Source organism: Anastrepha ludens, chromosome 4 (assembly GCF_028408465.1).
Source record: "Anastrepha ludens isolate Willacy chromosome 4, idAnaLude1.1, whole genome shotgun sequence".
Classification (NCBI taxonomy): Eukaryota; Metazoa; Arthropoda; class Insecta; order Diptera; family Tephritidae; genus Anastrepha; species Anastrepha ludens.
This window is the reverse complement of record NC_071500.1, coordinates 67,158,822-67,177,776: the sequence shown is the minus strand read 5'-3', so window position 1 is coordinate 67,177,776 and position 18,955 is coordinate 67,158,822. Positions and strand designations below refer to the sequence as shown.

Here is an 18,955-nt window from a genome sequence, read left to right as displayed (position 1 = left end):
TATTAACTTGACGGTTTAGATTATAAGAACTAAGTCATATTGCTGAGGTTAGCACTTACCTGTTACGTTTACAGCACAAGTCGTGACAGCTTCCCCTACGGCATTCTTAGCCTTGCACATGTAAGTGCCTGTATCTTCAGCATGCGTATACAATATATCTAAGGCGACGAACCCGAAGTCGTATGTGGTCTTGAAGCGGTGACCGGTTTGAATCGGCATGCCATTACAGTACCATTCAACCTTCATGGTTGGATCATTAACTGGCGTCAGGGTGGCCTCCAAATGTACGGGTGTACCTTCGTTCACATTTGCGTTGCGCAATGGACGTCCAAACTGTGGGCGCTCTGCGAGGAATTGTTCTTCTTCGACCTTACGCTGGTAGCGTGATTCATCTTCCAAGTGTTGGATTTTCTGCAATGCTTCTTCGTGTTGTGTTTCCCGAATGATCGCTGAACGGGATTGCACATTAAGACGAATGGAGTTAACCGCTTCGCCCAATTTGTTGGTAACACGGCAGGTATATTCGCCACTGTCTTCAGCATAAACGGTAAGTATATCCAGTGCGGCGAATCCAAAGTCATATGTGTTACGGAAACGATGGCCCGTGCTCAATGCTTTGCCATTGTGTAACCATTCAACCTTGAGGTTGGGATCGGGATATGGTTCAATGCGACATTCATAGTGTGCGCTTTGACCTTCAACCAGGTTGGTGGGGCCTATCAATTTTGTGACGAAACGTGGTGGTTGGCTAACTACGTACTCCTCCTCCTCGCGACGTTGATATTTGGTATGGTCTTCTAGTTGGTGAATCTTATGCATAGCGGCCTCATGTTGGGTTTCCATTTGAATGGAAGTTTTGGATTGCACGATGAGTGAGGCTGAGGTAACTGCTTGACCGAGTTCGTTAACGGCACGACAAGTGTAAGTGCCAGAGTCTTCTGGATTCACATACTTCATGTTCAATGCAACATATCCAAAGTCATGCATTGTGGTGGTGCGATTTGAAGCTTCAATCGGTTGTCCATTGCGCAACCATTCCACTTTTAGGTGGGGATCACCAACTGGTATTAAACGAGCTTCAAAGTGTACGGCCTGACCTTCGGCGACACGTACATCGCGCACAGGCAAGGTGAAGACTGGTGCTTGACTAACCACCTCCTCTTGAGCGCTCATACGTTGACGTTTGGCGCCATCTTCTAAATGTTGTAGATGGGGCAAAGCGCTCTCGTGCTGTGATTCCAAATAAATTGACTTCTTCGTGTGTACAATAGCAACAGCTGAAGTAATAGCCTCACCGACAGCATTGAAGGCACGGCATGTATATGTTCCAGCATCCTCAGGCAAGCAGGACATAATATCTAGGGCTACAAAACCGAAATTGTTGGTTTCAGTGAAGCGAGAGCCTGATTTAAGTGGCATATTGTTATGGTACCATTCAACACGCATAGAGGGATCTGAGACGGGAATCAAGCGACATTCGAAATGTGCGCGTTGGTTTTCTTTTATCTCGACATTCTTCAAAGATGTTGTAAACACTGGTGCTTGTTTGGTAGTTTCGTCGATTTCTTCACGTCGTGTATAGCGCGAGCGGTCCTCCAAATAATGGATTTGTTCCAAGCCGGCTTCGTTTTGAGTAATGGTAACAATTTGTTCGCTACTGCGACATTGCAATTCTACGCGTGTCTCGTCCGAACCAATCAAGTTGACGGCGCGACAAGTGTAAACGCCAGAGTCTTCGGCAATTAGATCGACAATATCTAAAGCTACGTATCCAAAATCATGAATTGGTCGGAAGCGATGGCCGACTGTGATGGGGCGACCATTTTTAAACCATTCAACTTTTAAGTTTGAGTCTGTGACAGGCTCAATTTTGCATTCAAAATGAGCGTGACTACCCTCGCGCATATTTGTGAGGCTCTTTGGATGGGTAAGGAAACGAGGGCGTACATTGACAACCTCATCAACATATTCGCTTCGGCGATAGCGAGACGAATCCTCCAAGTAAGCAATCTTTTGCAGACCAGACTCATTTTGAGTCTCTAAAATCAGATCGCTCTTAGCGATAATGCGTACCGAGCACGAAGTGACGGCTTCGCCAAGTTGATTACGAGCTTGACAGCTATATACACCAGAGTCAACGGCATAACAGCCGAGCAGGTCGAGAGCAACATAGTCGAACTCATATGCTGGACGGAATCTGTGACCAGTTTTAACGGGTTTGCCATTGACAAACCATTCCACACGCATGCTTGGATCGCCCACTGGTTGCAAACGGCACTCCAAATGAACATTAGTGCCCTCAATTGTTTCGATGTTATGTAGCGGGCGTGTGAATTGCGGTGCCTGCATGACAGTAATGTCTTCTTCAACATGGTGGCGACGGCGTGTTGCGTCCTCTAGTTGCTGAATTTGTTCTAGCGACATTTCGTTTTGAGTTTCGGTAACAATATCTGAGCGATCAATAACACGTACACACGAAGAAGTATGTGCTGAACCCAAATGGTTTGTAGCGCGGCAAGTGTATTCACCAGAGTCTTCAGCGGTCGCTTGCACAATATCAAGTGCGACGAAGCCGAAGTCGTAGTAAGTACGGAAGCGTGATCCAACAGTTATGGGGCGGCCATTATGGAACCATTCAACACGCATGGTAGGATCACCCATCGGTTCCAAACGGCATTCCAAATGAATATTTTTGCCCTCATGAATTGGTTTATGATCGGAAAGTGGCTGCACGAAAATTGGCTTCGACTTGGAGATCTCTTCAATGTCGTATTGGGGCTCAACGAATGGCCTGTTCTCTAAGTTTTGAGTCTTCTCGTAAAGACCGCGGTGCATGCTAGATGTATCAATGCTGGAACGAGCTGTGAAATGGAATGAGATTACATTAGAATAAGGGTTGCTTTAAGTTTGTTAAATTTAAACTTACTCTCTACTACCATCGTTCCTTGCAATTGTGCTTCACCTAACTTATTTCTCGCTACAACCGTGTACACACCCGCATCTTCGGCACGAACTTGCGAGATATCTAAAGCGACGTAACCAAAGTCATGGTAAGTTTGTATACGTGTGGCCGCACTAATGGCGCGCCCATTATGATACCATTCAATCTGTAAACTGAGGTCGCTTTGCGGCTCTACGCGGGCCTCAAAATGAGCTCGTTGGCCCTCCAAAATCTTGTTGGTTCCCTTCATTGGACCGAGGAAACGTGGAATTTGCGTAACTCTGGTCTCCTCCTCTTCAGTGCGTCCATAACGCGAAGTATCCTCCAAGTGCTGTATCTTTTCCAAACCACCTGGGTGCTGGGAATCAGATACAATATCCTTCTTTGAAAGCACAGTCAATTGTGCCGTGGTTGTATCTTGTCCGATGGCATTGTAAGCGTGGCAGGTGTAAGTGCCAGCATCGTAAATTGTCAGTTGCTTAATAGTCAATGCAACATAGCCGAAATTGAAGTAGGTTGTGCTACGCGAGCTAGCTTCTAGTGGTTGGCCATCCTTGAGCCATTCTACGCGCATGGTAGCATCGCCGATAGGTTCAAGACGTGCTTCAAAATGAGCATGCGCGCCCTCACGTATATCCAACTGATTTTGTATGGGAGTTTTGAATTTTGGTGGTGCGATTGGCTCAGGCACCTCCTGCACATGACGGCGTTGTTGGGACTTCCTGTAGTCTTCTAACTCTTCAACTTTCTCAATATAACGTTGTTGTTCGGGTATACCCAAGTCCGCGGTAACCTCAGAACGTATGTTCACTCGTATGTTTGAGGTACTGGTGGCTTCACCCACACGATTTACTGCACGTACTGTATACGAACCAGCATCTTCAGCCCGTAGGTGCAAGATGTTCAGGGAGACGTAGCCGAAGTTGAAGATTGCGGTGATTCGCGAGCTAGCAGTAATCGGGCGACCATCTTTGTACCATTCAACACGCATGGTGGGATCGTTAACCGGGGTAACTTGAGCTTCAAAGTGCACGTTCTTGCCCTCCTCGAATTCGCCCAAATCCCTTAGTGGGCGAATAAAAACTGGTGACTGATTCATTAGCTCCTCAGAGCTCTCTTGTCGTTGATAGCGTGAATAATCTTCCAATTGGTTAATATATTGTAAGCTATTTGGATTCTGGGAGCTTTGTTCGATTGAGGGACGTTGGATGACAGAGAGAATGGCGCGAGATTCAGCAACGCCAGCTGCATTACTGACGCGGCACATGTATTCACCGGAGTCGTGTGTCATAATGCTCAAAAGATCGAGCGCTATGAAACCGAACTTAAATACAGAGGTAGCGCGTGAGCCTGTATACGAGAAATGTAGTTTAAATAATACAAAGGAATCATTGGCTTAGATGTTTTGAAACTTACTTGCTGCCATTGGTTGTCCATTTAGGAACCATTCCACGACCATAGTTGGATCACCAACTGGTTCGATGCGTGCCTCCATATGCACTTTGTTACCTTCAACTTGCTGCACATTCTGCAGTGGTATGATGAATTGCGGTGGTGGGTAGACACGGTCTTCCTCACCAGGGCGCAAGTGTGGCTTTGCGCGTTCTACATGGCGTAAATAAATTATTTCTGGACCAGGAATGGGCCTTTAGAGAGAAAAAAAGAAAGAAAAGATGAGGCATTGGGGAAATTGTATTTGGCTTATGCTCTTACTCTGGTTCGATGATTTTCGTTGGCCGCGGTAAATTGAGACGTCTTTGTTCATGCGATGGTTGTTCCCTGGGAACTTCTACATAGAGTCTTGCACGATTCGCAGTCGAGCCAGCAATGTTTTGTGCTGTGCATTGATACCAGCCGGCGTCGGTGGCCGTGACGCGTGGAATTTCCAAACAAGTAGCGCCACCATCCACACCGATAAAGCGTTCAGAAGTAGATGAAATCTGCACACCGTCCTTTTGCCATGTTATACGTGGCACAGGAGTACCGATGGCATTAGCGCTCATGGTAATAGGTTCGCCTTCACGTACGGTCATTGTGCTGAATCTTTGAACAAATTGTGGTGCGACAATCTGTTCTTTTTCCAGCACATTCAGTTGCGCCTCGATGGCTACCTCACCAGCCTTGTTACGTGCCAAACACTGTACTGAGCCACTATCTAGGCGACTAACGTTCGTAATCATAAGGGAGTGACCACCCGATTCGTTGACAAGAATCTTGTGTGCCACATCATCTTTAACTAGACGTCCATTGATCAACCAAACAACTTCAGGATAAGGATTGCCAGTGACGCGGCAATCGAAGCGAGTCATGCGACCCTCAGTGACTTCACGATCGGCATAACCTTTGACGAAAGTTGGTGGCAAAGCTTTGCCAGCTTCCAACTGCTCAGCCGTAACATCGACTGGTTTCGGCTCGTGTGTTGTTTCTGCAGCTGGTTCAACTGCCAAAACGGCTGAGGAGACTACACAACCCTGAGTGTTTTCTGCGAGTAGCGTGTAGTGGCCCGCATCTTGATGGCTGGCGTTCTTGACGCGCATCGTAGCTATACCACTGGAATATGAAGTCTCGTATTTTTGCGATGGTACTAGGCGCTGACCATTATGGAACCAAGTAAGGCGTGGCTTAGGATTAGAGCCAACCTTAGCGCTAAAAACGGCATCAGAACCTTCAACAAGCTTCGAGTTGCGCGGTTTTTGAGAAATTTGTGGCGCATGGGCTGGACCCATGGAACGGTCCAATTCTTGCGATAAATATTGGTCCTGTTCATAAGCTGAACGACGCGTAATAGCCTCACGATATTGCACTTCCCGTAGCAAACGATACTCAAATGTATCGACGCGGAACTCTTCTTCGATGGATGTGTACGAGTAGCCATTGGTGTACAATGATTTATCGAACTTTTGAACGGGTTGCAGTACTGGCATTGGCGCGCCTTCAGGCTGGATGTAAACGCTGCATATAGCTTCGCCATATTGATTACGCGCCGTACACGTATATTCGCCTTCATCGCCTGGGCCGATTTGGTTAATCATCAGTGATACTTCACCGGTGGCCTCGTTATAGCTCATACGAAACTTGTGTGACTCGAGAAGTGGTGCGCCTTTTCGGGTCCAAGAAACGAATGGCTTTGGATTGCCACGTAGTTTACCCTCGAAGAGGGCATTACCACCCTGTGCGAAACGGGCATTCTTGAAAATTTGCTCAAATATCGGTGGTGAAATATCGCCTTGACTATAGACGTGCGTCAAGGATGGCGGAGTGTAGGCACCGCCTGCGCCAATATGTTGCACTGCAAGATAGAAGAAAAATAAGAAGACGAATTAGTTTTATATTCAAACGCGATATTCTTACAAGAGAAGCAGGTGAAGTATTTTTTAAAGAATTTCTGAACAGCATGCGCACCATTCTTCATTGTAGAAGCATTTGAACGGGCAAACTAAATCGAAATGCCGCCTATAACTTTGAATTTGGACAAACTGTTCAAGCTTGCTTTAAGTTTTGGCTAAATTTATTTATTACATATAGTTGAAAGTAAAAAATTAAGATAAAGGAAAATTCGGAAAAATAAACAATAAAGTTTTCAAAATTTGTGACAAGATTTGAAATTTCAAAAATTCGAAGTTTTAAATTCGATAAAAAACAGTTCGTGATAAAAAATTCGTATTTGAGAGCAAAAAAAAAAAATGTAATTCCGAAAGGAAGAGTGTAATTATTAAATGAACATACATACATATGTATATATGTATGTACTAAACATCCAAATAAATGAAAGAGAACTACCTCTTAAGCATATACAACTAAATAGTCCGCGCATTTTCTTGATCACTGTTGCCAATATTTGCAAATATTATCGGCATTTGATCTTGGGCTATATTTAGACCGTGGCAACAAACGTCCTTCCAAGTAATGATTCACCATTGAAAATTCTTTAGTTTCGCAAAAGTTCACTGTTTTTTGTTTTAAGTTCGAATATCACTATTTATAAATAGAAACATTACACGCAGAATAGTGGGAAGTTTCGACTTCGAAACAGCTGATCACCGCCTATCCTACTCTCTCGTTTTGAAAACCATATTTGCGCAGCTGCCAACAGCTGGCGAGCCTCCACGATGCTTACCCGAAGACTCTTTTAAATAAAAATTAATGGGAAATTTACTCGTATACTCATAGTTCGTGTCGGCTGTTAGAGCGAGTCGACTATATTTGGCATATGAAGCACATATGAGAAAGTACTTCCACATGAATGTATTATTTTTTGCAGTTCTACTTTGTGTTCTAAGTGTAATTTTAAATTCAATTTAATGACCTATATTTTTGATTGATGGCCTTTGGAGGCGAAGGGCCAACCTAACGATTGCGACTCTGTTCATCGGCAGTGCTATGAGTTGGGCGTATAAAAAATGCGTCGGTGTGTGTTAAGTGAAATGTTATTGTAGTTGTTTATTTAACTTAGTGTGTACCAATTATTCATCATACCGGGTGTTTTTATAAGAGCTTGAGAACTTTTAATGATGAAACAAAATAGATATATTGTTGAAATGATTTTTTTATTATAATCTGGTAGATAATTCCGTGACATTTATTTTTTGAATTTGATATTCAGCATTTGTCCGCCGCGGCTATGAGTTACATGGTCCATTCTATTATTCAAATTTTTGACTAATTTTTTCAATAAATCTAGGCGTATGGCTTCAATGAGAGCTTAATTATTGCAATAAATCGATTGTAGTTGCGCCGTCTTATCATCGCTGTTTGGCTGATTAATTTTTGGAAACAAAAAGTCAGTTAACACTATTTACTGTAACAGCAGCTCCTTCCTCATTTCGAAAGAAATGAGGAGCGATGATGCCACCAGTGCTCTATGAACTTCGCGAACAATTTTTTGTTTTCAAAGTTAATTTCAACCATTTAGAAGCATTGTTCTGGCGTTTAACGATTCATTATGCTTTACCAAACTTTACCGAATAGACACGTCAACCCAGTTTGACATTCACAGCTGTCAAGCCATAGTTATCGATAGTTCTCATGCAGCTAAAAACAGCTCTTATATTATATAAATGCAGTCAGTAGTCCATTTGCTGGAATAATGTCATACTTCAATAAATTAAAAATTCGATACAAATGGCTACAATGCTTGCAATTTACTATGCCTCCCTTAATTTGGATAGGTAAATACACATTTTCGTCTAATAAGTTACTATTATACTTATACAATAAAAGAGGAACTGATGGGCATTTCTGCATATTTTCTTCCTACAATTGTTGCTTTTTTTTAATTATGACACTTTTGCAGCAAGTGAGCGATTTTATGTTTCTCTTTTTATTTAAAAAATTAAAAAAACAACTTTTTCGCTTTGATTATTATTTCCATGAAGATTATAACTTAAGGTTGTTAACTTTCCGAACCTGATGATTTCCAAGCTGAATAATAGGCGCGTCGAAAGAAATTTAAAACAAAAAATTAATATTTTTGTAAACTATCGGGTGATTAATTTTTGGGTACTTTCATTGGTGGTGATTTAAGGGCAGATGACGCATACGCCGTGTCAACTGATGTGACATTTTTGTTCAGTATTGTTTAACATTTCATTAGGGAAAGACTTAGTCTGGCATAGCCTGGTCTCGATTACAGTTGGCTCCAACAAGCTGACACCACTTGTCATATAGTCCGTACAACCATGGCTTTATGTGAAAACGATTCGGGGAAAAATTCGTGCTTCATGCTTCGGTTATGTTAATTGAACGCCTAGATTACACGGCATCACATTTCCACATTTCGTACTTTGAAGTTACGAAAAGTCCAAAGTCTGCATAGAGTCATTGGATAAACACCACTCGGTATGCTCGAACGCGTCATCAAAAATTGAAACTTCACAATGGACCATCTCGAACGTAATTTCGGCAGCATTCAAACGAAATAATTGAAAATAACTAGTCTTAAGCATGAAAATAAAGAGTATCAAATGAAATTGACCTTCTTCATTGTTTTTTATTTTGAAAAAGTATCATAGCATAATTTTTGCAGCTTATGGAAATTTTTTATTTATCTTGATTTACTTTGTTTAAGACAAGAAATAGCATTTAGGAAAGTTTTAATCAAAATACCCGTCTATTCACCAAGAAACAGGTTAACTTCTTAACTTAACTGATTTACTGACAACTGACAGCTTAATGACTTTTGAAACTTAGCAGAAACATATTTACATATGCATACTTAAAAAAAATCGAAGTAGTACAGTCCATTTTATTTTAAAACTATTTTTCCTACTTCGTGATTGCTGATAGCTGTAAGCAACCGGTATGTTGACGCGGATTCAGTACAAAACTTATCTAGAAAACATTTTTCCTATTTGAACTTCCTTCATATAAATGTATATTAATTGTAATTATAAATATAGATATGTGCATGACACACAGCCAGTAGGTCTTCGGTTCGTTTAACAGTAATTAATTTCTACTAACAAGAGTTGTTCCTCGAGAGATGATAGCAAACCTTTGAATGTGCTTCAGCAATGGGAAAACTTTTCATCAAATCTAGTAGAAATTTGGAGACGGGCATAAGACTGTAAGCCTCTCCGTTTTTCTCTAATAGGTATTACCACACCATCCCAAATGCAAATATTTTTCATGGAAAATCTTCCCTTAAAAAACATCTGCCGTTCGGAGACGGCATAAGACCGTAGATATCTTCATTTGGTCTAACAACATAAAGGCGCACACCACAAGTTGCAGGAAAAGCTCGGTCAAACATGTATACATACACCCTTGGTATACTACATATATAGGTATTTTGTTTTTCGCTTTTGTGGTCGGCGAAATTAAAATGGTTATAACTGTCATTACGCAAATAAAGGGTTTTCCAATCACAGGTGAATGGATTGCGCTATCGAGAGATGATTAACGATTTTTTATGGCCGGAATTGGATGGTATTGATCTGGACTACGTTAATTTTTAACAAGACGGCGCTACGTGCCGAGCAAGGAAACCATTGAACGGTTATGAAAAATTTCATGAAAAGGATATTGTCCTAAGCGTCGTTGTGGTCTTTTGTCTGGTGTTTTTTTCCACTATTAACGGCATACCTTCCTCTTTATAATAAAATAAACATCCGATCATTTACATTTTTTAAAAAATAGCATTTTTCTTTAAATATCAAAATAACACCTGTGTTTGGAAAACCCTACAGTTCAAAACATTTTTTTGACTTACGGGTATCTTCAATGCCTGGACAATGGAGTAAATGCTCAATTGCTGGCCCATCTTGCACTTGGGTTATTGTGATAGAATTTACAAGTGTAACTGGGACGTGCCAGCTACTCAATAAATTTGTAGTGTGCGTATTGATGTATTCCTTTTTCATGAAAATGCACTCGAAGACTTGCTATTGGCTGTCACGATGTGACCGGTCAGAAAACATTTTTTTTTTTCATTTTGAAGCTATGTTTCCTTTATGAGGCATTTGTTAGGAAATTAAATTAAGATGCTCAAGTTTCGTAAAAATATTTCTCGTTGTTCTAGTAACTTGAAACTTAATATAAATTTAAGTTTTGAAATTATTAGATCGAATTTTTATTTAAATTTAGTTAATAAGATTTTGGAATGAATTAATTTTAAATTAATTTCGATTAATTTTAAGCATATTCAGAGATTTAAAAATAGTATTTACTAAATTTTAACTTGAAAAAACCTTAAAACTATTTTCTAAAAGCCTTATATTTTAATCGATTACTTGTAATCAAGGGAAATTGAAAAAAAAAAAACATATTATAAATGTGTCTCATCGATATAAATATTTATCATCAATTATCCTGCGGCGTCAATTTAAGAAGCTAATTATCAATTTATCGCTTGCCAATTGAGGCCGGGACGTACCCAGTGGCCAAGTGCCAACAGCCAAATGGCTAGTGTGACCTTGTGGCGCTGTGCAATACATTCTTTGAAAAAGCTTAACGGTACCAATACATACATACATATTTTGTCGAGCAAAGCAGATCATTTCATTTTCCCCAAGGTGCACACATGTGTAAGCACGAAAGTATATACGAGTACATATGCACATTTGCTTACATATGAATGTGTGCGACTGCATACTCATTTTGGCTAACTGACAAATCGCACAGTGATGAGTGGACCGATTACACACTCTTTCGCAACACATATACATATATATATATACACACATAGACATCTACTATTTTAAGTGCATCAACTGATTCATTCTGCAAAGATACGCGCTGATGTTAGTAACGAAGAAATATTTCTGATGATTGGTCTTCAAGTAGAGAATTGCTAAGTTGGTGTGAAGAAATGAGGATACAAGCGCTGTGAATATAAGATAAATAAATGCCGATATGGCTACTACGACGGAAATGTTTTACAAAAAAAAAAGGAAAAAGAAAATTGAATTACAATGAAATCTGATATTTAAAAATGAAAAACATCGTACAGAAACTTGATTTTTAATTCACTAATTTTTAATTGTTGGAAAAATAATAATAATAATAGAACTAAGGTTTCTTGTAGCTCATAGATTTTTTTCTTTTTAGTTAATTTTTATGCAGAACATAGGAACTAAGAACTAAATAAATTATCGGACTATATTTTATTTAAATTTTGGGAGATCATTTTTCCGTGCTAAAATGTTTTCTAAAAACCAAAATGGAAAAATTTTTTGTTAAGAAACTAGAGGTTAAATTAATATATTATCTAATATCTGTTCTTGATATAATATTCAATGAATTTACTTACTTTAATTGAATTTCCTATTTATTCAATTACAAATTTTTACTGTAGGAGTCACTTGAGCAAACATCGAATTATTATTTTATTACGGTAGGGCCTATGGAGTATGTATTAAAGCGCTCAAATACGCGCTCTTAACCAATTGCTGCCTAATAGTATTTAAATGCCTATGCATAAAACAATGTTTTGCTCACAGAAGCAGATCTCGGAGATGGTAATATTGATTGATTGCCAAAAGTGACAATTTTCGTAAGGCAACATCTACGACCCGTATTGATTTAAGTCTCTTTCCCGACCATAGAAGAGATCTCAGGTATGCCAAAAATGGCAATTTTTGTATGGCAAAATCATGACCTATACAAGCTTTATAAATGAAATTAAAAAAAAAAACGTCGCACAGTCAGATCGTAATTTGCAGAGATAAAGAATATGTAAGCATCTTTTTCACAAAATACATTTTTTTTTTTTTCAAATAAACTTTTATCAAAATACAGTAAATTCAGGAAGGATGACTTATTCATACGTATATATTATTTTTTTATGAAAGATTATTTCTAAATAACATAGATCTCAAATTTCTATACACACAAACCAGAACACAAATTTGACTTTTTTTATATTCAACACTTGTTCATATTTTTTCTAGAAATAATTTTCAATACAACCTAACCTTATTGTTTTTCCATTTTGGTTTCCTTTGAATTTTCCGATTGTTTCTAAAAATGTGATTCAAAGAAATTGTCAATTCGTTCCCTTGTTTTTTGTTTTTAAATGATTTTGAGTATAACCTCGAATCTCAACTAAAATTAATTACAAAAAATAAAGAAGCTTTTATTTAAATATTCAATATTTTTCCATTCAAACTCATACTTTTTGTAAACAGCTTTTTTTAAATATTTTTCAATATAGTTATATTAATTTCTCATTAATATGCAATTTGTTCAAGGGCACCAGTTCATTTTCTGTACGCAGATTTGGTAGTTAAATCGTAGTTTATTTTTAATCTACCTCTTTTCTCAAGAAAATATTTTCAAAAGTGAAAATAAAGAAACTTTAAATAGAAACAATATGGCAGACAGGTTCTGCATTATTATACCATGATTGTAATCTAAAATTTCTTTTAAAAATATACAATATTTATAATTTTTTTTTAAATTTTTTTATATTATTTTTTATAATTTTTTTCGATTCTACTTCATCCTTATATTTTTTCAATTCAACTGCATATTTGTTCTAAACCAATTATTATTAAATACTTTTCAATATAACAGCATTCTTCCAAAAAGAAGGTTTTAAAGAAATTTTGAATTCATTGTAATTTTTTCGTTAAACATATTTTTAAAATATTTTCAATACAACCTCGCATCCCTTTAAAAAGTATGATTCCAAAAAATGTTCAATACAATCACGTATTTCTAATATGGTCCATCAGGCCACTGTATCCTAAAGAAAAATACTTGCAACTGATTTGAGTGGATTGTTTACTAGAATTTATATACTTGTAGTTAGTTATCTCTCACTACAAACAGTTCAAAAAAATTAACTCGAAAATTAAAAACTGCTAATTATAAAAAATACTTTGTTTTTTAGTTTTATTAATTTCTGCCATTAAAGTTATTTCTGCGCTGTGATATTATTTTTTCATTTGGTTTTATTAATATATATTGATTTTCTATCGACGAAATTAGGTTTTCACAGAAAAAAATGTGATTGGAATAATTCATTTTAAATAAAAGCCCACAAAGATAAAATGGATTTTTTTTTTATTGATAAAAAATCAAAACATTTAGAAATTCAAGTTTTTTCTTTTTCAATCATTTAAACCTTTTGAAAATATTCTCATGACACGAAAATATGTACCTCAGTTCTTTACAGAAATTCAGAAAACCACTTTGAAGTTGAATATTGAATTTTTGTTTTCATGTACCTCCCGTAAATGGCTGTTAGGAAGCTAAAATGCCACAAAAAGAAAAAAAAATTAAATCCATATTCAATTTATCAGTCTTGATCACAAGTTCGTTCTCAGTGAAGTAAAATTTCACTTCGCAGACCTCTCATCAGCCTCGGCCCTTCAAACGAAGGACGACTCAGACAATTGACAAACCTGTGAAGTTGTTATTAGAATTCATAGAATTATTCTGTGCAAGATTTATTTAGATTTATTTCAGAATATAGAAATTTCAGATATATATGAATGACACCTTTCGAAAACTTCCTTTGAATTGATGGGAACCTTATTTGTTCCGTTTTGAATTGTAGTAATTTGTAAAAGTTTGTGGAACATAAAATTAATAAAAAAAACATACATTTAAAAGAAAAAAATAATTAAAAAAGAATTATAAAATTTTGCATTGATATTTTCTTCATAAAACTAACTAAAACACAGCTGATTTAAAATTATGGTTTATAAAATTTGCCTTCCTTTTTTTAAAAATTCCCTTTGATAAAGAATCGATGTCGAAATTTTTCTAATTTGGAACTCTAAAAGCAAAATAATTTGTGGATCATTAAATTACAAAATCTCGTGTCGAAATTCATCTCTTCAAATTAATAAAAAAATTAGAAAATTACAAAAACAAAAAAAAAAAAAATAAATAAAAAATTAAAAAATAAATATTTAAAAAAAAATTTAAACTTTTTTAATTTTAATTAAAAAATAAAAATTTTATAAAAAAAAATAAAAATATAAACATTAAAAAAAAAAAATAAATTAATAAAAATTTTATAAAAAATTTAAACTTTTTTTAACACTTTCCACTTGAAACGGTTAAAATTAAAAAATAAAACACAATTTTTTCTGCAACAAATAGACTATTTTTTATAATTTGTGTAAGTTCTTTTTCCAAAACTAACTAATAGTTAAAATTTCCAAAACTAACGAATAACTTTAAAATTTCAGCTGTGTTTTTTAATCCTTACATACAAAGGAAAATTATGAGAAAAAATGTTTAGTAGTTCTTTTAGAAACAGTTAGAATTACTAAACATTCTTCCTCATAATTTTCCTTTATATGTAACAGCTTAAATGTATCGACATAGGCTCAGAGTAATGGGAGGAGTTGATTTAACCAATTTTATCCGCTCGCCTGTCTCTCTGTTCACTAATATATTTCAATGACACTTGGCTCACACATTACACTTATTTCAAGGTAGCTTGGTTTTTAAAATGGACGGAAAGGCCAATAATAACTCCCACCTCGCATATGACGGCAGTTTTCAAAAAATAAACAAAGGTCATATTTTTGTTGTAAACGAGTCAAATTTACTCAAATTTGGTTGAAATGATGACTCCAAAGAAATATAAAACTCGCCATAAACTGGGTACGCGTGTTGCAACTCATCTCATTTAGATTCAACATAAATATTATTGAGTTCGGATAAAACCACACCCCTGTTGTACAATATATGCCAAAGCTAAAATGTCCGTGCATACGCCCGATATTACTAGCCATGTCTATTGTTTATGAGTTTGTTCGATTCCAAAAATTAATAGCCAGCCCAAATTAAATTTTACTAAAATGTGTGCGGGTAGATAAAGTTCGGTTCGGACCGAATTTAGCACTTCTTGAAATGTTTTAATTTTTATAATGCTTTCAGCAGTGCGTAATACTGGTAAAAATCATATTTAATATTTTTAAGAAATATTTATTTTTTGCTTATACGAAAAAATTTGTTCGTTAAAAAAGTTTTTTTTTAATAATAATAATGAAAACTAATTATATTTATTTTTCAAAAGAAACGCTTTCGAGATTTTGTAGACAAAAAGTTTGTTTTCAAGGCCTTTTTGCAGTTATTGCAAGAAACTCCGGGAAAGCGAAAAAACTAACATTTTATCGATACCGTTCGAAAAGTATATTCCGCATCTTTGGAAAAGGAATGTGAAAAAAGGAAAAAGTATTTGGCAGATTTTCAACTGAAAGAAAATGGCGAAAAATGAAACCGCACACTTCAAATTGCCATAACTTTCACATTTTCTGTAAGATTTTAATATATTGTCTTTCATTTAAAAATTTTTAATTATTTCTTTTACAAAATTTATCAACTAAAACGAATGCATCAAATGAACAATGTTCGAGAATGCTTGAAAATTTCGTTATTGTCTGAATTATTCAAAAATTACTTTACCAATTGACACAAAAAATATATTGCTGACGTATAACAGGCTTATTTAAATTAAAGATTAGTAAATTAAAATTAGCTACGATTTTAAAAAAGTAGGCTTAAGGTGAAAGTATAATAACGATTGAACTAAAGAATCAAGAAAATGGCTGGAATAATAAACACTTCGATGCGAAAATTTGGGTTTTGATTTATTTTCCATATAGACATATGTATGTATGTAAATATTGCCAACTTAAAGTTTTAAACTTTAGCAATTCTCTTTGACTATCATTTTAAACTACCAACTGTTTCGCCTAAACTCGCCTATACATTTTCTTTGCCCGCTGCCTGCTTCAAAATTCAGAGTAATCATGACTTATGACTTATGATTTTTCACATGCAAAGCTATTTATCGGCTGCCAATGAGGCTGTTCAACTAACTGACCTCTTTGTTGAGTGATTTGCTGACTCTGGACGGTGCGTTGCTCGGTGCGCTGCTCGGTGCGGCTAGTCCTTTGCTGTTGCTGCATGCTCGAGTATTGTTGCTGGCTCGAGGTTTGCTGCATTTCCTGACGAGACTGCGTTTGCGACTGCGATTGCGATTGCAGCTGTTGTTGCTGCTGTTGATAAGGATTCGAATTTTCTCGTTGCATTTTCGTTATTTAACACTATATCGCATTTAAAATGATAACTGAAGGTATTGAGTGATTGTGTGCAACTATCGATGTATGTAACTCACTGGATGCTTGCTTAGCTACTCAGCTATCGGATAGATAATAGACTGGATTTGGTTGGATGCGGTGCGATGCAATCCAACAATATACCACTTATGTGTATCTATCCGATTTTAAACACTATTCGAGTTTCACGTAGGCAATTTTTTTCTATAGTTGCTTAATATGTATGTATTGACTGATTTATCTTCATATATTTATCAATTTTTCACTTCAAACACAGATTTATCGTTTCCTGTAGGCGCTGAAAGAGAATAGATGAAATTTGAAAATTACACTGAGCGATGTAAATTTATTTAGTTTTTGTTTTTGCACAGATTATCGTAAACCGCGATTTATATGAGATTATTTTTTCAAATTTTTTTTATGTTCATTTTATTGTTTGCTGTTTTTATAATCACTTTTCACATAAAATTATTTTTCTCACATTTTATTCACATATAAATCACAGTATTAGTGGTTTCTGACTCGGCTGTGCGAAATCTGTGAAGATCTAAAAGTGAGTATATTTTTTGCATGAAAATTTCTATTTTCGAAAAATGATTCCGTCGCAGGCTGTCCTTTTCGTATTCCTGAGCTGCAAGTTGTTTTCCATCTCGTTTATGTACGAAAATATAACACCAATCACTTTATGCCACACAAACACAAGCAAGCGCTGAAACACGTACTCGTAAAAACACAAACACAGGCATAGCAGTTTTGCTTCTTAATTTTCAGTGGCTATTTTTAAAAATTGACAATTCAATTCAATTTAACTGAAATGAAAATCTATGGTACGATATATAATAGCAGCTTGCACTGTTAACTGAAATCTCTTATTATTTTTTCATATGTGCGAATATGTATGTATGTATGTATGCGTATAGATTTGTTTTGCATTGAAAATTCACAACACAGTTATCCTTTAGTACTAATCCACTAAAAGTTGCTGAGAGTATCCTTGAGTGTTTGTGTTGTTGTTTTGTTAATCCTTTCAAATAGCACTTATAGATTCTGTTTTACATATACATACACATACACAGAAAAACTTTATTAATTAATATGCATATAAGTATGTATAGATGACCGAGTGCAACACTTCGGCTGTGAACGGATATGGATCAACCGATTTACCCACAAACCGAGCAAGTGCCCGACCTACCGACCGATCGATAGCCCGTTGCATAGCTTGACCAACGGCGGCCGAAAGTACGAGCAGCGAGCGATTCGTGTGTCGCACGATCATCCGCCACCAGCTGAAGCATTCCACCGTTCGTTCGTATGTTCACAAGTATTTCGAATCTTTTTTTAGAAATTCAGCGCAGCGAAAAATATTTTCTTCATAAAAATTTGTTACGAAACCAAAATTTTTGAATATTTTCTTCTTTTCACAAAGAAAATTTTGTAGAATAAAATTTCACTATAATACAGTTTCACAAATCCTTCCTTATTTTTTTTGTTTTTTTGTTTTTCGATAAACTTTCTTTCTTAACTGCTTACTTTCGTTATCCTTTGCGGCGTTATAGTGTGATTTGTATCGCGTTTAAATTATATATATTTTTTCCGTTTGAAATAAACTCTCTTTTTCACCTCAGTTATAAAGAAAATTATACAAAAACTCTATGTAAATTATATCTTTTTCCAAATATATATGTATTTTTATATATACTATATATATGTGCGCGTATGAAAAACTTAAATTTCAGAAATTAAAATATTCTGGTTCAAGTCATAATCCCCGAGACTGAAACCAAGACGTCGATCGTTTTTGAGGTGCGAGCGAAGAATGACACAAGATCGTTCCAATTGTGTTCAAATAGCTCGATCAGTTGCTGGTTCGTATACTTTGTACGCATGTGTGTAGCATAAGTGAGTCGCAGCATGTGAGAGCGCTTTCTTCATTCGTTGGGCGCTTCAGTGTCGATTCGTTGTGCCTTGTTGCTATTTTCTGGCCTACGCGCTGTGGTTGTTGTATGGTGCTTTTGTTGTTGGTTGGAAAACTCATCGATTTTATTTTTGGGAAATTCGTCGAGTGCAACATAACGTGAGGCCAAACTGAGGTGGTTCATTTAAATGAATAAGGTTTCTTATTATTAAATTGAGGCTTTTAAAATCACGCTGCATTGCAACGCATCTGATAATGTCAATAAACCTTTTTTTACCAGAGAATTTATGACTTTATTGTACTTGAATCCATTTTAAATCACATTTTATTTCTGAACTTTAAGACACTATTTTTTCAACTATTCTAAAAGGCGCGATTCAAATTTTGGAAGTGTAACTAATGAGCCGCCCATATCGAATGAGAAAGGAGGAGGGGTAAAGCAAGTAGACAAGTAGTAGAAGACAAAGTAGATTTTTTAACGGTGACGCTTGGAAATTGCGGTTGGAAAAACGCTGGGTGCACCTGGTACCTACGATTGATAATTCCTCAGATCAATATATCTAAATCTTCGCA

General features: G+C 36.3%; 1 protein-coding gene across 2 annotated transcripts in view; it reads right to left on the bottom strand.

Annotated features, from left to right (window-relative positions):
• Positions 1-18,271, bottom strand: part of LOC128859652 (titin) — a 144,547-nt gene extending 126,276 nt beyond the window's left edge. For both annotated transcript variants that reach the window (XM_054096639.1, XM_054096640.1), the window contains exons 1-6: positions 17,998-18,271; positions 16,230-16,762; positions 4,655-6,230; positions 4,358-4,587; positions 2,927-4,291; positions 60-2,861 (exon numbers count right to left, since the gene is read on the bottom strand). In XM_054096639.1, the coding sequence (XP_053952614.1) occupies positions 60-2,861; positions 2,927-4,291; positions 4,358-4,587; positions 4,655-6,230; positions 16,230-16,437 (6,181 nt within the window). In that variant the 5' untranslated portion in view covers positions 16,438-16,762; positions 17,998-18,271. The remainder of the gene's footprint in view (positions 1-59; positions 2,862-2,926; positions 4,292-4,357; positions 4,588-4,654; positions 6,231-16,229; positions 16,763-17,997) is intronic.
• Between the last annotated feature and the right edge of the window lie 684 nt (positions 18,272-18,955).